This window comes from Plecotus auritus, assembly GCF_963455305.1.
Source record: "Plecotus auritus genome assembly, chromosome: 12".
Taxonomy (NCBI): domain Eukaryota; kingdom Metazoa; phylum Chordata; class Mammalia; order Chiroptera; family Vespertilionidae; genus Plecotus; species Plecotus auritus.
In genome coordinates this window covers 39785258-39804407 of record NC_137778.1, presented here as the reverse complement: position 1 = coordinate 39804407, position 19150 = coordinate 39785258, and the positions used below count along the sequence as shown (strand labels likewise).

Here is a 19150-nt window from a genome sequence, read left to right as displayed (position 1 = left end):
TGGACTTACTCTATGGTTAAACCAGAATGCCATCGTCATGGTCCCCAGGACTGATGAGTGTTTGTCACAATGACCGAAATAACCGTAACAAACAGGCCACTGTTCTTGACTGACAGGAGTTTGGCAACAATGGCCATTCCTCCAGTGAAGGCTGAAATGAACTGAGGAGGACTGTTTGAATTGAGTCCCCAGCAGGCGTTGGAGGGGGGGGTGTCTACTTATTTCTCACAGTTAGGCTGCAAGAGCTAGTGACCCAGGCTTTGGCCTGATGTGAGGCTCTGAGGTGAAAGAAACATTAATGCTCGAAACAAAATCATCAAATGATCCGTATCAGTGACAGCATCCTAATCTGAGACTGTGATAACAGGAGGGAGCTTTGAAGTCAGACAGGCCTAGGTTTGGATCCTAGCTGGCAATGTTATCTCACTCATGTTCCTTCTTTGAGCCTCAGGTTTCTTCTTGAAAAAATATTCTGCAAAATAGTGAGGACCAAAGATAATATCCTTTACACCCTCATGCCTGTGCTCTGCTAAAATGTGTTTAGTCATTTATCTTCTCCTATAAAGTTTGTTCCCTAAGGGCAGGGACTCATTTTTACCTTTATTTCTGCAAATGTAGTGAAGTGCCCAGCATGTAATAGACACTGGTAAATATTTTTTTAAATAAACAAACAACAACAAGAGTAATAGTTAACATTTCTGGGGCACTTCATGCCAGATGTTGTAAATACTAACTCGCTGAATCCTTCAACAACCCTAGAAAGGAACAACCATGGTACCCCAATTTTACAGAGAGAAACAGAATACGATAATTTTTTAAAATATGAAATTCTTGGTATAACTGATTTTGAAATAAAAATCAGGTGAGATTTGCTTTATATAAAAACAGGTAAAACAACAACAACAAAAAACAGGTAAACTACTTTATAAAACTTGGGGAAAATGTGGTGGAGGGGAAAGTAAGGAAGAAAATATGAATGAGTGGGAAGAAGGAGTAGGCAGGAGAAGACACATGGAAAAAGGAGAAACAGAAAAGGGTAATTTCTGAGCAGAGTGAAAAATAACTGCGAAATCAGCCGAAACCGGTTTGGCTCAGTGGATAGAGCGTCGGCCTGCGGACTGAAGGGTCCCGGGTTCGATTCCGGTCAAGGGCATGTACCTTGGTTGTGGGCACATCCCCAGTGGGGGGTGTGCAGGAGGCAGCTGATTGATGTTTCTCTCTCATCGATGTTTCTAGCTCTCTATCCCTCTCCCTTCCTCTCTGTAAAGTATCAATAAAATATATTTAAAAAAAAATAACTGCGAAATCAGAGTAGGACGTTGTAGGTCTTTCACTGTCCTTTGAAATAGTAGTTAGACAACTAATCACTCTGTGTGTGTGTGTGTGTGTGTGTGTGTGTGTGTGTGTGCGTGTGTGTGTGTGCTGGCATATATGCGGCCTTCTTTTGAGTTTGGGCCCGTATATCTTCCATTTGTTTTGTTTTTTGTTTGTTTTTTACTCTTACATTTATGTTTATTATCTCAAAGAGTCTGTCCTGCATCCTACTGTTTTGCCTCTAGGAGGCTCTGGTGGCTTCTCCCCTGCGTGACCAAGCAGCCACAGCCAGCAGAGGGCACTGGGGCAGGGGCGGTGAATCCCTTCAGCAGCTTGGCTACCACTGCGGGACCGTTAACCTTACACTTGCGTCTCCGGGGGACTCTGTCGCTCTCTCGAAGGTCGAGTTCTATGTAATTAAGTATTTCAATGTACAAAATGTAATCTGTTACTTTGTTTCTACCCATCCCCACCCCACGCCCCTGCCCTCACTAAAAACTCTCGTCAGCTTGGGAAAGTGTTGTGGGAAGCGCTGTCCAGATAATCCGATTTCTGGTGACAGTGGCCGAGGTGATCCCAACATTAACTAAATACAGGAGATAATCGAGACTCTCCAGAAACAAACAGGCAATTATCCGAATGTTTCCCGACAACGTGGAGCTTTGTGACCTGAAATATGAGACTCGTTTTTGTTATAATTTCCTTATTTCATTTCGAAAGTTCAGACGCAGCCTGGCTATCCAGTTTTCCATAAGAAGTCAAAGAGCCGCGCGGCAAGGGCAGTCCTGGAGGCCCCTGGGGCCCCCTCTTGACCCCGGGGGCCAGGGCTCTTGAGTGGAAGCCCGGGACCAAGCCTTCTCTATGGCAGGAGGGCTGCCGACATACAAACGTACACAGCAGCTGCCACAGCACAAACTACAGCGCAAAGCGGCAAGTCCTTACCTTTTCACCTGCACAGTGAACAGGTCAGGTTACGGCCCAGCATCTCTTCCGCACCGCCACCCGGAAGAGACTTGGTTACCATGGCCACGCAGGACGCCTCCCGAACCACGCGCTTCTTAGATGGAAGCACGCAAGCCCCGCCCACGTAGGGTCCCTTGCTCGGCAATCTGCTAGCCACCCCTGATTGCGTTCGGCGCTCGCCTCCCTGCTCTTGCGTCTGCGTACTACGGCTCCTACCCGTCGCTGCGGCCGGGATCGGGAAGTGTCAAGCGGGAGCTGGGTTCCCCCACCTGCGCTCCTGCCACCGCTGATCCCGGATCCCCTAGCCAGGCCCGGGCTCAGCCGCCATGACGAACGGTGAGAGCTAACGCCCAGAGTGGAAGATGTGAGGGGAAGACGAGGGGCATCGTGGCGGGCGGAGCCGGGACTGACGTGGCCGTTCTCCCCGCCCCCTCCCCGCTCAGCCCTCTTGGCCTCTCTGGGTGCCCTGACCCCCGTCCTCTAGATCCCTCCCCGGGTCCCCGGTGCAGTTACCATCTAGCACCCCAGTTTCTCTCGTGCCCACACCCCGCGTCCTCGGTCCCTGCCCTGTGCTTTCCCTTCTCCCCTTCCTAGCCTCTTGGAATGGCCACTCCCGGTTGAACTTTTGCTTTACCTGCTCCAGTTCAGCACCAGGGAAAAGAGGGGATTTTCCTCCCAGCCCTCTACGTTCTCATACTTGCTGAGAGTAGGCTCGTTAGGAGGGCCAAGAAATCACAAAGGATCTCAAGCCCCACACTTTTTTGAAGGCTGAATGTAGAGCCTAAAAAAGTGTCTTCTTCTGGAAAAAGTGTTCTGTGTGGGTGATTCCACCTGGAGACCCAAGCTTGTGTTGGTTAGGTACTGCCTCTTCTGAATGATGTGTCCGTTGCCACCCTGTTTATCTGACCTAATTGCCCAAACAGTTTGTGGACCTGACTTCTGAATTCCAGGGAAGGGCAGGAAGCGGGGCTTGTGTAGTCCTTAGAGTCAGCCTTGCAGGAAAGGAGAGAGCCTCTTAGGTAGTACGATTTGAGGGGCACAGGAAAGCATTTCTCAAAAGCACCACAGACTCAGATTTCACCTCCTTGTGGATTTTGGCATTGTCCGCAAAAACTTTCGGGAGGAGACGACTGGCACATGAAGCTCTCATTCACCATAAAGTCTTCGTGTACGTGTTAACTTACTGAACTCTTTCGTGACTCCTGGCGGTGAGACTGACGGGGGTGGGGGGGGCCTGAACTGGCAGCGGCTGTACATTACCCTTTTGGAGCTTCCTGGCAGTCAGAGATCTGGGGTTACTAGGCACAGGAGAAGGGGCATCGCCCAGAGCAAGAAATCATCTGAGCCAGGAAATAAGAGAGCAGGCTGACACATGGTAATTACTGAATAAGCTTTAGTTACCCTCTTCCTGTTTTGTGGTTTGATATCTTTTTTCTTTTTGCAGTTAGGTGATTTATTGTGCTTGTACAAGAAATAGCTAAGTTGACGTAGAATTGTTCAAAGGTTCCCCCACAACTGTTAAGACTGCATTGAAATGTCCAAGCCTCGGAAAGATACTTATCTTTCACAAGAATCTTGCTATTCTGGCAGAAATTTGGCTTGTAAGTGGAGGATCATGCATGAAGTGTAAGATAAACATAGGAAAGCTGTAATCATATGGAGTCTGACTCTTGCAATTTCCCTTAAGTTTCACTTTTTGCCTCACCGTTTTCTTCAACAGGTGCAGGCCTAAGAGCCTTGGCTAAATATCTAGCCGTTCTTGATCACATGAGTGATTGATAATAAGAATATGTTTACTTCTCTCAACGGAGACTCCAAGGATTCTTAGGGCTGTCTCAACCTCCTGCCAGCTCTGGCCATTCCTGGGAGGCCGAGTCTACAGAAACTGATGCACTTTTCTCAGGATTCCTAGTTCTTAAAAGGGGAAGGGAGCGGAGGGCAGGGCTCAGTGAAATTGTTGTAAGGGGGATGCCTGCAGGCAACCTTTGGGCACAGTAAGCTGACCTTGCTGGTCCCAGGACCTTGGCTCCCTCATGTCAGCGGTTGGCACTGTGTTGAGGTTGTCATCTCGATGGTGTATCACTCTGTGCTCCTTGGAGTTCTCCAGCGGGACCACCTGCTCCAGCGTGATGAGCACCAAACGTTTTCTTTCCTTCCCGTAACAGTGTACTCCTTGGATGGGATTCTGGTGTTTGGTTTGCTCTTTGTTTGCACCTGTGCCTACTTCAAGAAAGTTCCTCGCCTCAAAACCTGGCTGCTGTCAGAGAAGAAGGGAGTGTGGGGTGTGTTTTACAAAGGTAAGAGTCTGTCTGCGCAGGAAGGGGAGATTGCCTCTCTGGACAGTGGGGTGCAACCAAGTGCGGGTCAGATAGGCTGGGATTGTATTTCGTTCCACTTTTACATAATTATTTATTTTAGCGTCGAGGTAATTTTAGTATTTTACACGGAGGACATGTATATAAATTAAAAAATTTTAGACTGGACTGGAATTGTTGGGATGAATACTTTGCCAATGAAAAGTTTTCCTGAAGTTCTGGAAAGAATATATTGGGCCCTAGCTGTTTTGGCTCAGTGGATAAAGAGTTGTCCTGGGGACTGAAGGGTCTCAGGTTCGATTCTGGTCAAGGGCACATGCCCAGGTTGTGGGCTCGATCCCCAGTAGGGGGCGTGCAGGAGGCAGCCAATCAATGATTCTCTCTCATTGATGTTTCTATCTCTCTCTCCCTTTCCCTTTCTCTCTGAAATTAATAAAATATATTTAGAAAAAAAAAGAATATTTTGGAGTCTTTTAAGTTTTGACTTCATTAACTCAAATGCTTCTTTAAAAAAATTAAAAAAATATTTTATTGATTTCAAAGAGGAAGGGAGAGGGAGAGAAAGATAGAAACATCATTGATGAGAGAGTATCATCAATCGGCTGCCTCCTGCACACTCCTACTGGGGATCTAACCCCTAACCCAGGCATGTGCCTTGACCAGGAATCCACCCATGACCTCCTGGTTCATAGGTCGGTGCTCAACCACTGAGCCACACTGGCCAGGCTCAAATGCTTTTTTACATTTTATTCTGGGCACCTTCATCTGGAATCCTAACTACCTAAATATATTTGCAAACTAGGGCAAAATATAAACAAACAGCATATTCATCTAGAAACCAGGGTAGTACTTAAATACATTCCCAAGTGGATTCTTGAGACTGTTGGTAGCTCTCTCTCTTCATCTGTGACTAGAAATTTCAAAATATCACCTTGAGCCTGGCTGGTGTGGCTCAGTGACTGAGTGTAGACCTATGAATCCGGAGATCATGGTTCAATTCCCGGTCAAGGGCTCATGCCTTGTTGCAGGCTTGATCCCCAGTGGGGTGTACAGGAGCAGGCTGTTGATGAGTCTCTCTCATCATTGATGGTTCTCTCTCTCTCTCCCTCTCCCTTCCTCTCTGAAATCAATACAAATATTTTTTGGAGGGAAAAACTGTATCACCTTGAAAGTGAGGACTAGTATGAAGGACAGGCTGTGATTTCTCTTCTCTTTTTACGTTGGCCTGCTAGCTGCGGTGATTGGAACCAGGCTGCATGCTGCTGTGGCAGTCACCTGCGTCGTCATGGCCTTTTATGTCCTGTTTATAAAATGAATTCCAAAGCATCCATCTCATCAACTGCCCACCAAGGGGACCAGGGTGAAGAACCTGTCTGCGCCTGGACCCAGCATAGGAGAGTTCAGCGAAAATCATCAAAGTCACCAGGATGACCCGCAGCACCTGCCCCTCCCACATGTGGGGCAAACTCATGGTTACACACATTAGTCATGCTTCCGGGGACCCCAGAAAGCCATTATCCTTACATCAGTCCTCGGCAGACAGCACATAACGTCCAGATAACCTGCACCCTGCGTGATACCATTACATACCTCCTGCCTAAAAACCTGTCACCTGTTCTGTTCCTCAGCCCTTGTCAGGAGCTTTTCAAACGGAGGCTCATTAGGGAAGGAATAAGCTGTATTCAGATCTCTTGGAAGGAGATACTTTTCAAGACTTGACCTTTTTTTTTTTTTTTTTTTTTTTTTTACTGTTTGGATTTAGATTTGGCAAATTGGAGGAAGGTGGAGGGACCGGGTGGGAAACAGGAGTTGTACAATGCCAAGAAATGTTTCGGCTTTGGAAATTTATCTTTCCTATATCCATCTGGCCGCATAAGAGAACATGGTCCTCATTGCCAAAAGAGAACAGATGAAATCACTGTGCTGTGTGCTGGAGGGTGTTGCCAAGATAATCGGGGCCTACATAAGACTTGGGAGTTATCTGTCTGTGGTGAGACCAGAAAGCAGGAACTCCCAAGAAATAAGGTTTTGTTCACCAGTATCCCCCAAAGGAGACTTCACCCCAACAAATGGTATATGCAAATGAATCCACTGTCTGTTTTCCTAAAGCCTTTTTACATTTTCTAAATTACTGACTGCCACATGCTGTTACTCAGTTTTAAATGCCACCACTAGGGAAAAGAGAAACGATTGAAGAAATAATTATTTAATATATTTGCAGCTAGGGTAGAAGAAATATATCTAGTATATTAGTTCATATGACTAGTAAAGTTGTCTAGTATAAATTGATTGTGATGCTAAATGGAAGTTTTATCATGTTATCCAAGATACAAACTTATTCTTTGTTTAAATCTGGTTTATTATGGCAATTTTTAGTCGATTACTTGTTTTTCTGGGCCAACTCTTAATTTTATTCATATGAAAACCCTCTTTAGCTGTCCCTTGTAAATTCTGTATTATATGAACATGAGAAATTCAAATGAATGAAAGAAGGTGCTGATATTCATAGGCACGTTTGAACAATTCATAGAATCCGTGAATAGAATGAGGGTGACAACATTTGAAGGGAAGATTTCTCCATTCCCTCCTTGTGTCAGCAAAAGGACCCAATGTTTTATGTTTGAAGCCTAGAACTTCTTTATTTAAAAAAAAAAAAAAAAAGTTGGTCTAAAATTGTAAAAAGCAGGCATGGACGTCAGTCCACCAGTTGAATTGTCCATGAGAGCAAAACTTGACTGTGGACAAAGTAACTGTGGTTGCCCCTGTGTGACAGCAAGTTGTCTTTTGTCTTTCTCCAAAAGGACAGAAGCTGCTAGGAAGTTTAGGTTCTAAAATAGGGGGTTTAGTCTTTGAGGATTTCTCAAAGTGCAGAAAGTCATCACATAAACACTACATGTCGAATCGTCTCAGAGTTGTGGCTGTTATCTCTTCGGGAATTGGTCCACAGGGTAACATTTCAGTGATTCATATGCTTTCAGTGGTCATTTCTGAGGATGAAAGAAAGGAAAAGGGAAAGAAGAGCTATACCTCGTGGGTGTGAGTTTGGGACCTGTTGGCCAACAGGGTGTCACTCCCAGGAAACACAAGTTCAGCATGTTTGCACTTGTTACTGTGTAGCTTTAATGACTTTCTTTCTAATAGGGCTAATGTCTCTAAGCTTGGTGCTTAGAGCTGTTTCATATTTTACACTAGTTCCATTTCACTGTTCGAGTTACTCAAACCATTTTTTTACAGCCTCCTGGGTGGGTCATGTTAACTCTTGAATTATAATATTTTGAGATGTTTTCATTCCAGAATGTACCAAAAAGTGCACCGAGTGAAGGCAATTTACAGCAAAAACAAACAAACAAACAAAAAAACAGCTTATTTCATTTGACTTTATATACTCAGATAAGCAGGAACCTGTTTAACTCATTACTTTGCTTGATGTGTCATATTTTTTGACTGAAAATTAATAGAAGTGGTTCCTCTAAGAGTCTTTTAGAGGTGGGAGGATGGGGATAGCAGAACCCGCCCCAGACTCATACTGGCATCACCATAAATTCTGTATGCCAGGGTGGCGTGAAGTCAGCTTTTTATAGTTGAAACACAATTTTTTATTCACCACTGTCTGCACAAATTCTTGAAAATAAAATTTCTTTCCCTACTGTTTTTGTCCATCTTATTTGTCACATGCTGACGTTACTGAACCGTGTTCCATATTCCCTTGGGTTCTGCCCATACTATACCTTTTTAGTTTAAATAAATTAATACCATCATTTGTGTTGACCCCTGTGAATGGATCATATGAGAGCTTTCTCCTTTGGGGGGAGCTGATATATATATATATACCAGCTTATACTGTATATATCAGCATATATATGTGTGTATATATATATGTGTGTGTGTATATATATCTATATATATATATATAGATATATATATATATATATATATGTAAATTTTGAGGTGTATCAAGTAAGGTAGATTATACTCCCCAATGCATTTTACCTACTACTGCTATTAAAATATAAGTATCGATGTTTCTCTCTCATCGATGTGTCTAACTCTATCCCTCTCCCATCCTCTCTGTAAAAAATCAATAAAATGTATTTTAAAAAATAATAATAAAATATAAGTATCATCTGCCCTTACCAGCCATAAACTTCATTCAAATGATATTGTCAGGTTAACCAGCCACACACATAGAAAACCCTTGAGCCAATGGGATTCCGGCACATACATTGGATGCTTTCCCCTATGTGTTTCTCCCAACTGCATGGTAAGGCTGACAAAAGTATAAATTAAAACTTCACAAATCATTTTCTACCAGCGTTCAAAAATCTGATTTGCATCACCCCCCCCACACACACACATACCTATTTCATTGAAAAAGGAGAAGAGCCTGGCTGGCATGGCTCCATGGTGGAGCGTTGACCTATGAACCAGGAGGTCATGGGTTCGATTCCCGGTCAAGGGCACATGCCTAGGTGCTCTGATTGTAAAAGGAACTAATTCTACTCATATAATCATGTCTGTTTTTCACGTGACTCATCCTGGAGTTTGAAGGTCTGATGTGTTTTAATGGATATGAAAGTAAACAAAGGTTCAGCAATATGACTGCCACAGCATCAAGTTCTGGGGAGCAAGAGGGCTCTGAGGACAGGGATATGCCTTCCTCCCTAACTCATTTCACGGGTGTCCCGATACCTAATCTAGTCTCACTTTCCCTTTGGTAGAAGGATGTGAAGGGCTTAGAAGGCACTCCTGGGGAAGCTGATGGTCAAGACCAGGATTTGCCTTCTCCATGGGAAAGGAGTCATTCACCTATTACTGAGATTGAATCGTCTTATATCCAGAACTTGGGATCAAAGGTCAAAGAAAAACGACAGATATGAAATTAAATATGTAGCTGCACAAAGATCAAAAGAACACAACGACTCAGTATTGTGAGCATTTGTCCCGCCTGTCCCTGCGACATGGCTTCCCCTCCGAGCCGCGAGAGGGCAGCAAAGTACGCTCTCGACGAGGGCCTGTGCTCGGTGGTTCCTCCCAGAATCCTCTGCGGCGGGGGGGCGGGGAGAGGCAGAGGCGTTTAAAAGGGGGTGCGGACTTCCGCCCGCTCACGGGAGGGAGAGCGGCCTGGGGTAAGGTTGCAGTGAGTGGTACTGCGGTGTCGCGTGGATGGCGCGAGCGGGCCGAGGGTGTGTGTGGATGTGTGGATGTGAGCGTGCGTGGGGCGTGCAAGGCGAGTGGGTGACACCCCCCTACGGCCCTCCCCCCGTCTACACGTTGATCTTATTTGATCGGGTTGTGACCCCAGCCCCGCCGGGCCGGCCCGAGATGAAAAGCTCCCCTCCTGCGAAGCCCGCTCCGGGCGCTGTGCAGCGAGGCCCTTGGGTGGCGGCGGCGCCGCGGTCCCGGAGCCGATCTGCGGGCCCGGCGCTCAGAAGTGATGAATTGATCAGATAGACGAGGCCGGGCTTGTCCCGGCCGCTGATTATCGAGGCGATTCTGATCTGAGCCCGGCCCCGGGGCGGCCACCCGTGGTGCGGCTGACGCGGTGGTGGTCGGCGGCTGCCCGGGCGCTGACGGGAGGGCGGGATGTCTGAGCCGCCTCCCCGAGGCCCGCCTTGTCATCATGACTGCACCCCATAGAGCCTTTGCCAAGTGGCGTAGGGTTATATATGCATATCTGTATGCACATACAGCTCCAGAAGAACATGGAGGACTTACACAGATTCCAGGGATCAGCCCCAGATATTCTTAACCAGAATATATCCTCACCTGAGGATATTTTTAAAAATTATTTGGAAAGAGAAAAGGATAAAGATATCGATGAGTTGCCTCCTGTATGTGCCCCAACCCAGGATGGAACCCACAACCTAAGTATGTGCCCTGACTTGGAATGGAACCTGCGACCTTTTGGTGTAGGGGACTATGTTCCCATCAGCTGATCAGCTGAGCCACCCGGCCAGGGCTAAAAAAAAAAAAAAAAAAACAGAGGATAGTTCCCCATCGACTTTTAGAGAGATGGAAGGGAGGGAGAGAAATATCAATGTGTACACATTGATTGTCTCCTGCTCACACTATGATTGAGCCTGCAACTGAGGTATGTGCTCTTGATCAGAATCGAACCCGGAACCCTTCAGTCCAAGGGCCGACACTACCCACTGAGCCAAACCAGGGAGGGCTAAAAGCCTCTATGCATGGATCACAGTAATCTATTTTTGGATGATTAGTATCAACCTGCATGAGGTGACTAACCAGTCACCCCTTGGCCATTTTCAGCCATTCTAAATAACTGGCCACTTTGCACCAGATACACGATCTCAATAGTGGAAGAGGGGCGCCCAGCCTGTGTGGCACAGTGGTTGAGCATGGACCCAAGCACCAGGAGGTCACGCTTGGATTCTTGGTCCCAGCACATGCCCAGTTGCTCCATCCCCAGTAGGGGGCGTGCAGGAATGAGCCCATGGATGATTCATCATTGGTGTTTCTATCCCGCCCTTTCTCTGAAAGCAATAAAAACTATTTTTAAAAATAGTAGAGTCCTGAGTTCCAGCCTCAGAGAGGGCACCAAAAAAAAAAAAAAAAAAATAGTGGAAGAGGGGCTGTGATTGGTGGTATTTTAAGGACCATGCACTTGAGTATCAGGAAGAAGCCTTTTCAAATATGTTATTCAACAATGCCAAACTTCTGTACCATAGTCTAGGTCTGCCATTTCTTGCCCAATCTAACAGCAGGTTCCTGTGACTTGTAACTTTAGAGACCACATTAGTGCATTGTTTTTAGGTAGCTTCAAACCCAAGCACCAGATTTTTTTTTAAATATATTTTTATTGATTTCAGAGAGAAAAGGAGAGGAAGAGAGAAAGAAACATCAATGATGAGAGGGAATCATTGATTGGTTGCCTCCTGCACGTTGGACTGAGCCTGCAACCCAGGCATATGCCCTTGACCAGAATCAAACCTGGGACCCTTGAGTCCCCAGCCGACGCTCTATCCACTGAGCCAAACTGGTTAGGGCTCAAGCACCAAATTTTTTGAGCCATGTTTATAAGGATTAGGGGTAGATATCAGCACAAACATACACAGGCAAGGGAACTGACTCCCAACCAGAAGATGGCAGCAGTTAGAGAAAACAATGGCAAGGAGGCAGGACCGGGGAGATGGAGGTTCCCCGCCCCCCATGGAAAAGTAAAGCCCAGCAGAAGACTAAATCCAGGAGGTCGGAAATAAAAATGCTACATAGAGCTACTAAAATGGTTGTATACTCACTAAGACAATGGGCTATATCCATTCTTGTTTCCCCAACACAGCTCTGCCACAAAGGTTTGCAAGAAATATTGAATGGGTGTATCTGTATGGTTGGAATGACTCATTTACAAGAAAGGAATAACCGCCTCCTGCCCCAAACTGGGCTGTTCTATCCTAAATCCTTGCAAATATTCTCAACAAGACTAGTTTCTAGAAGTTGGGAAACGCCCACCTTTTAAGAGTAGTCTAGCGGCAACTCTGGGTAACAGACACCTCAGGCTTCACCGTGTACAAATGTTTTTAATGGAGGTGGGCGGCAGGCGGTCCCGTCGATTAATCAACCGGGGGCCTGTCAGCATTAGGTGGAGAAGAAGCCACCGTCCGTCTTTCGGGAGTAGCCTCCGTTGGTGGCTGCAGTGTGTGGGGACACTGGAGAGAAGAGGAAGTGGGCTGTGAATTTCAGATCCTTTGTCTTCACTGGGAACCTGTAACCACCCATCCATTTATGGGTGCTGGAGAGAAGGTTCTTATAACGGCTGGGGAACTGGCATAGAGGAGACAGGAGGTAGCTATAGGTCTTCCACTCCCAGGTTTCTGCTGGAAATTTCCGTCCCCTAGACCTAAGGGTGAGTTAAAGGCTCGAAAAAATGGAATTCATTCCATAGTCAGCATGCATGTCCCCTGATGTGTCTGATATGTGACAACTTAATCACTGCTGTTACAGACCCTCAGTTATCCGCCAAGTTCCCTCCTAGCCAATTACCTCAACTCCCTGATTCCTGGGTCCATTTAGATCTTGTACCACCACCTGCCCTATTACTTACCTATGGAGCCCTGGATGCTGTGGATGGACTCCCTCTTAGGGCTGATCCACTGTCTGATGTTAGCTCGGGAAGTGATGGGCGCTGGTGGGGCAGGGGGTAAGTGTTCTCCAGGGGCTTGGATGTTGATGATCCTAGAGGATGGGTGTGGGTTAGAACTGGGGAGAATGAAGCCAAGCAGGAGAAAGGTGCGGAGGGAAAGAATTACATGCAACCTCCAAAATAAAGCAGCCAAAGGCCCTTCTTACACTCTGGAATTAACCGAAGATTTTGTTTGTTTACACGGATAAAAACAGGAAGTTCTCTGTTCATTTCAGATCATAAAAATACAGAAAAAACAAGTGTTGGTGAGGAGGTGGAGAAAAGGGAACCCTTGTACACTCTTGGTAGGAATGTAGGCTGATGCAGCCACTGTGGAAAGCGGTAAGGGAGTTACCTCAAAAAGTTAAAAATAGAACTGTCTTATGACCCAGCAGTTCCACTTCTGGGAATTTGTCCGAAGAAACCCAAAACACTAATTCGAAAGAATGCACCCCTATATTCACTGCAGCACTATTTACAATAGCCAAGATTTGGAAGCAGCCCGTGTCCATCAGTAGATGAATGGATAAAACTGCTATGGTACATTCACACAATGGAATACTACTCGGCCATAAAAAGGAGGAAAATTTTCTATTTTTTGGACTGCATGGATGGACCTGGAGGACAGTATGCTAAGTGAAATAAGCCAGAAAAAGATAGGGTACCGTATCATTTCACGCATATGTGGAATCTAATAAACAAACCAAAATGGAGACATAGTCGGAGAGCAGGCAGATAGCTCTGGTGGGAGTGGTGGTGGGGGTTTGAGAAAAGAAAGGGGACTGAGAAAAAAGAAAACTCCTGGACACGAACAACAGTGCGGTGACTGGGAGTAAGGGGGAAGGCAGAAGAGGGCATATGGCGGGGGGGGGGTAAATGGTGATGGAAAAATAATAAAGGGAAAAATACAGAAGTTACTTACAGGTACAGATGTAAACAATACAGAAACCTGTACCCATGAGCACCTGTTGGTAGTTATTTCCCAGGTGGCCTTCACCGTATTTAATGGGTGGCATTACCCTTGGGAAGGGGAGGCTCTGCCTCCACCACTTACCCGTGGGCGTCCCTGGAGGTTTCCTTGTGGATCAGGGCCTCACTTTTGTTCTTGAACGCCCCCGTGTGGTGGTTGTACAAGGCAGCTAAGCGGAAATCCAGATTATCCTTCGGAATCTACAGAGGAAGTTAAGCCCCCCAGGGTTAATGTACCACCTCTACCCCCCCCCCCGCCCCCCCCGCCCCGGCTCTAGTCAAGTTCTGTTGGGCTGTACTCTTCCCCATGGTAGAGCGAATCCCTTTTGGGCCTGGAGCCACCAATTCCTTACACACAACTTGTACACGGTGACTCTTGTCAATAAGGAACTGTCTCATGTTAGGTCTAAGGCAGTGGTCGGCAAACTCATTAGTCCACTGAGTCAAATATCAACAGGACCACGATTGAAATTTCTTTTAAGAGCCAAATTTTTTAAACTTAAACTATATAGGTAGGTACATTGCTATTAACTTAATTAGGGTACTCCTAAGCTGGCCTTTGCTAAAAGCTCAAGGGGCCAAAGAGCCGCATGTGGCTCGCGAGCCACAGTTTGCCGACCACCGGTCTAAGGCGTAGTGATCTCTCCCTGTAGACATGGGAATCACTATACTGTCCCCAATTTGGGCTCAACGGGCCTTCGTTCATGGTTATACTCAATCTTTGTTTTAATGGGAAGAGTGAGAAGTCCAGTGAGAAAATGATTTGCTTCACATAACAGACTGGAGCAGAACCCAGGCCTCTGACTTCCCAGAGACCAGATAAATTGGTATTTAGTTTCCAGTTTGGTAGGATCTTGGATGGAGGACAAAAGGAAAGATACTAAAGAAGTCAGGGACAGACTTCCTTTCAAAGAGGATACTGATGAGTTCTAATTGGACGTAAAGAGAAACAGTATTTCAATAAGCAGGTACCTCAGATTCAGAAAAATAAGGATTCCGCCTAATGGAGGTGATGGTGGGAATTGAGTTGAGCCGATTCCAGGGTTCCCGTTGCTGATCAAGGTGAGCTGGGTTCTTATACTGCAGGATCTGCAAAAGGAAAACCGCCCAAGGAACTGGTTACCTGGATACAGGTCCTTGCTGCTATGGTAGCTTCAGTGACATCCACCCCTTCATCCCATTTTAATTGAATCTCAGAGCAACATCTGTCAAGAGAAGAACAATATCGGGCAAAACGCCCCAGGCTTTTGATCCTCCTATGTCTTCAATCTTAGAACTGACAGAAAAGGGCTAGGAATAGAGGGAAAGGGGTGGAATAGGACAGGGGCAAAGGGTGGGGAGCATATAGGAAAGATGGTGAGCTTAGGTTTAGACATCCTGAGTTTGAGGAAAAGGTTAGACATGCTAATGCAATTAACAGGTAGAAAATTGGAAGTGTGCAACTTTTTGGAGAGCTCAAGACTAGTAATTGAGATCTGGGGGTTATCTCCATGCAGCTGTGGTTGAAGCCTGCAAAAGCAAGTGTGGCCAAAAGGGGGAAAGTGGTTCATGAGTGTACAATACTATAACTGGGGAAGGGAAGAGGCAATCAGATACGGGAGAACCAGGAGAGTGCAGTGTCTAAGCAGGTGAGAAAAGATTTCAATAAACAGAGAAGGATCATTGTGACTGAAGGGTTGTCAAAGAAAAAGTCCACTGGAGTCCTGGCCAGTGTGGCTCAGCAGGTTGGAGTGTGGTCCTGTACATCAAAAAGATGGCAGGTTCAATTCCCAATCAGGGGACATATTCAGGCTTTGGGGTTTGGTCCCCTGTCAGGGTGCCTGCAGGAGGCAACCATTGATGTTTCTCTCTCTCTCTTTCTCTCTCTCAAAGAGTCCATTGGACAGCCAATCCTCTAAATAAAAACTCATAAGCATGAATGCATATAACTGATCTCTTCATTACATGTAAAATGCCATATTGTTCATAATTGTCCCTAGTACCTAGCCAGCCACCTAACACATGATGTTCAAAAGGGAAATGTTGGTTGAATCAATGACTGAACTCCAGTGAGCACTACAGCCTAGTAGAAATCTCGTCAACCTGTCCGATGTTGGCACCCTCTTCCCTATGCATGGAAAAGCGCTGTGTGACTCAGCTCAGTTAGACATTAATTGAACAGTATGTGCCAAGCACTCTGCGCTATCACCAAGAAAGATGAAAAATGAAACAAGAAAACTACAAATATATATGATGCAAGCGTAGGCAGCTCTCCTCCCGTTCCTCGAAGGCTGCATGCGCCTCACCATCTCTCTCAGAAGAAGAATGAGATTGTCTTTCAAAGAGAAAGTCAAGCACGAGTGCCCTACTTTCCTTCCATCTCAGAGAAGGGAAGTCCCTTTACTCAAGAATAACCCGTCTTGCCGAAACCGGTTTGGCTCAGTGGATAGAGCGTCGGCCTGCGGACTCAGGGGTCCCAGGTTCGATTCCAGTCAAGGGCATGTACTGTGGTTGCGGGCACATCCCCAGTGGGAGGTGTGCAGGAGGCAGCTGATCGGTGTTTCTCTCTCATCGATGTTTCTGGCTCTCTATCCCTCTCCCTTCCTCTCTGTAAAATATCAATAAAATATATTAAAAAAAAAAAAAAAAAAAAAAAGAATAACCCGTCTTCCCTGACCAGCCCTTCCCTGTGCCTCAGAGACCTGCACCATGCTGTCATCCCCTGGACTCAGCTTCCCCCACATTCCTTTATACCCATCTCACTACCACTCTATCACCTTCCCTACAGAGCCAGCCTCTTCAAGAGTCACATGTACTATCTTTACTTCCTCCCCCTCCCCACCCCCTTTTCAGTCTGGCCTCTGCCTCAAGCACCTGCTGAAACCGCTCTTGCTGGTGATCGATGGGGTAGATCCTTTCCAGACCTGATCCTATCTGACCTCTGCAGTTTCTGGCACCATGATGCCGACTCTCTCAAACGTTCTCTCAACCCTCTGTGGGTCCGGCACCTCCGAACTTCCTCCTGCCTTTAACTGTTGCTTCTCAGCTCTGCGCGGCATTCCCGGGGAGTTTCCTTTCTGCTTTCCTTACTCTCACGTTTGCTGGATGAGCTCATTCCTTCCCATGGCTTCAACCACCATATGGACACTGTGGTTTCCAGATGTACATCTTCAAGCCAGAACTCTCAACCACACTTAAATGTCCCGCAGGCACCACAAAAGCGACATCTACATCATTGATCTGAATCTCTCTCCCCAACCCTACTTACCCTGGATGCCTCATTCAGTAAATGGTATCAATTAAGCCCTCAGGAACCCAGGAGTCACTACAGACTCATCCGCTCTCTTGGGCTCCTATCCAGTCAGCCACAAAGTCCCATCAGTCCTTCCCTTTGCATCTCTCTTATCTGCAGCTCATGGCCACCCCCTGCATCACTGCTTTAGGTCCCTTGTTCTTCCCCCTGGAGATTGCTGCCTCCGGAGGCTCCTGCCTCCTAGCTGACCCCTCCTGTCTCACCCCCACCCTATCCAATCCACCGCCACTCGCGCTTTCTGAAACACCCATCCGTTGCGTTGCTCTAGTGCTTAAAATCCTGATGTGATTCCCAGCACCTCCAGGATGAAATCCTAGCTCGGTGGCATGGTGTACACAGCACACCCAGCCCAGTAGGGTCCCTCTCCAGCTTCTGCTCTCTCCACTCCTCCACCTCCTTGGCCCCAAACAGGTCGCACCTTCTCCCCTTTTCCGGTGTAGGAGCACCTGCTGCTTCCTTTGTCTTGCTGGTGACCCATGTCTGGTTCTGTTTCTTTCTTTTTTTTTTTTTTTTTAAATATATTTTATTGATATTTTACAGAGAGGAAGGGAGAGGGATAGAGAGCTAGAAACATCGATGAGAGAGAAACATCGATCAGCTGCCTCCTGCACACCTCCCACTGGGGATGTGCCCGCAACCACAGTACATGCCCTTGACCGGAATCGAACCTGGGACCCTTGAGTCCGCAGGCCGACGCTCTATCCACTGAGCCAAACCGGTTTTGGCTCTGGTTCTGTTTCCTTCTTCCCAACTCACATTTCACCTCCTCTCTCACCTGGCCCAGCTCACTCATATTTTGATGTCAAACTCACCTGCTTCCCTTTTACTCCCAGTTCTCCTGACACACTTCGTATAACTCACAACACACATGCTACTGTGCAAGCAGAGTTTCTTTAGAGCAGGTGCTATCCCTAATATAGCTACATCTGTAGCTGCTAATCTGCATCTCCTCCGTGTTTAGTGGTACCTGGCATATAGTAAATAATAAATGATGACTAAACCAAAAGAAGCTCTTTGACTGTATTATTAAGCCACAATGACTATTTAAGTCTCCTTAGTTTGCACCACTGCAAACATCCCAGCCACTTCTATTAGAAAAAGGATCATTTAAATTCCCAAGCCGCCGCCACACACACGTTCCAGTATCAACCAGAGGACAGGGACGGTGTGAAGACACATGACCCGGTGGCTTTCAGGGGGCTTCCTCCCGCTCCATATCGCAGAGCCTTTTAGAGGACAGTCTTCCAACAGGGCAAAGTGTCCGCGACCCCTGGGCCCGTTTCGGCCCCATTACACCAATCTGCTTCAGCGAGAGCCCCTCGTTCCTCTGGTCTAGAGCTCTACTTCTCTTTGCTCAAAAGCACCCCTGAAACGTTCGCCGACCCGAACATGGGGGGCGTGGAGGCAGGCGGGAAACCGACTTGTCCAGGACCTCCGGTCCTCAGCAGAGTCCTTTAAGTCCCCCTCATGACAGAAAGAAGAGTGCCAGCGGCCCCACGAGGCCTGCGCAAGAAACCACGGTACCTTGGAAGCCCTCGGTTTCCCCGGGCGGGAATCATCGTTGTTCAGCATAGGCTGCTGGAAAGGGTCTCGGGTGGGAGGCATGGGAAAAGGAGAAGCTCTTGCGAGGAATGGGAGGCCGGCGCAGCCGCACACAACCCTGCACGCAGAGGCCCGCGGGTCCCAATTGTTTGGAAGGCCCACTTTCGGTTGCCAGGCAACTGCCCCACCATCTATGACAGGTGAATTCCTATCAAGAAAGGCGCCACCTGGCGGCCCAACGTGGGAGGCCCCTCGGGAGGAAGCTACTGGGAACACAGAGGGACAGAGCCGCTGACCATACACCCCCAGGAGCCCTGGATTTGCCCTCCTGAACCTTAGGCGGGAAAACAGAGGCCTCCGGACATGCAGGACCAATGCAAAAGACTTCAGCTAGCAAAGGAATCCTGAAAGATGACCCAGAAATTCCCTTCTCCCTCGCATCTAACAAAAGGATTTTTCCAAGCAGGAAGAGAATGGGGATGTCCAGAGACGGAAGAGCACACGTGTGATGCTTGGACAACTGCCGCCTAAGCAAACACTCCTTGCTTCAACCCGGATTAACTGTATGAGTCTCAAGGCTTCGCATCAAGCCGGCCGTAAAGGCCCGGACGGATG

General features: G+C 47.1%; 2 protein-coding genes across 3 annotated transcripts; one reads left to right on the top strand and one right to left on the bottom strand.

Moving 5' to 3' along the window:
- The first annotated feature begins 2482 nt into the window (after positions 1-2482).
- On the top strand, positions 2483-8239 carry TMEM167B (transmembrane protein 167B). 2 transcript variants are annotated; one of them, XM_080647693.1, is made up of 3 exons: positions 2483-2613; positions 4443-4574; positions 5825-8239. In XM_080647693.1, the coding sequence occupies exons 1-3, from the start codon at positions 2604-2606 to the stop codon at positions 5905-5907; spliced, it is 225 nt and encodes a 74-aa protein (XP_080503819.1). In that variant the 5' UTR covers positions 2483-2603; the 3' UTR covers positions 5908-8239. The 2 variants fall into 2 exon arrangements, with proteins under 2 accessions (XP_080503819.1, XP_080503818.1); XM_080647692.1 differs by lacking the exon at positions 2483-2613 and adding an exon at positions 3301-3445.
- A 3161-nt stretch (positions 8240-11400) lies between these two features.
- Positions 11401-18630, bottom strand: CFAP276 (cilia and flagella associated protein 276). Its single transcript, XM_080648801.1, has 5 exons — positions 18518-18630; positions 14674-14790; positions 13787-13902; positions 12655-12785; positions 11401-12259 (listed from the first exon to the last, which is right to left on the bottom strand). The coding sequence occupies exons 1-5, from the start codon at positions 18596-18598 to the stop codon at positions 12189-12191; spliced, it is 516 nt and encodes a 171-aa protein (XP_080504927.1). The 5' UTR covers positions 18599-18630; the 3' UTR covers positions 11401-12188.
- Between the last annotated feature and the right edge of the window lie 520 nt (positions 18631-19150).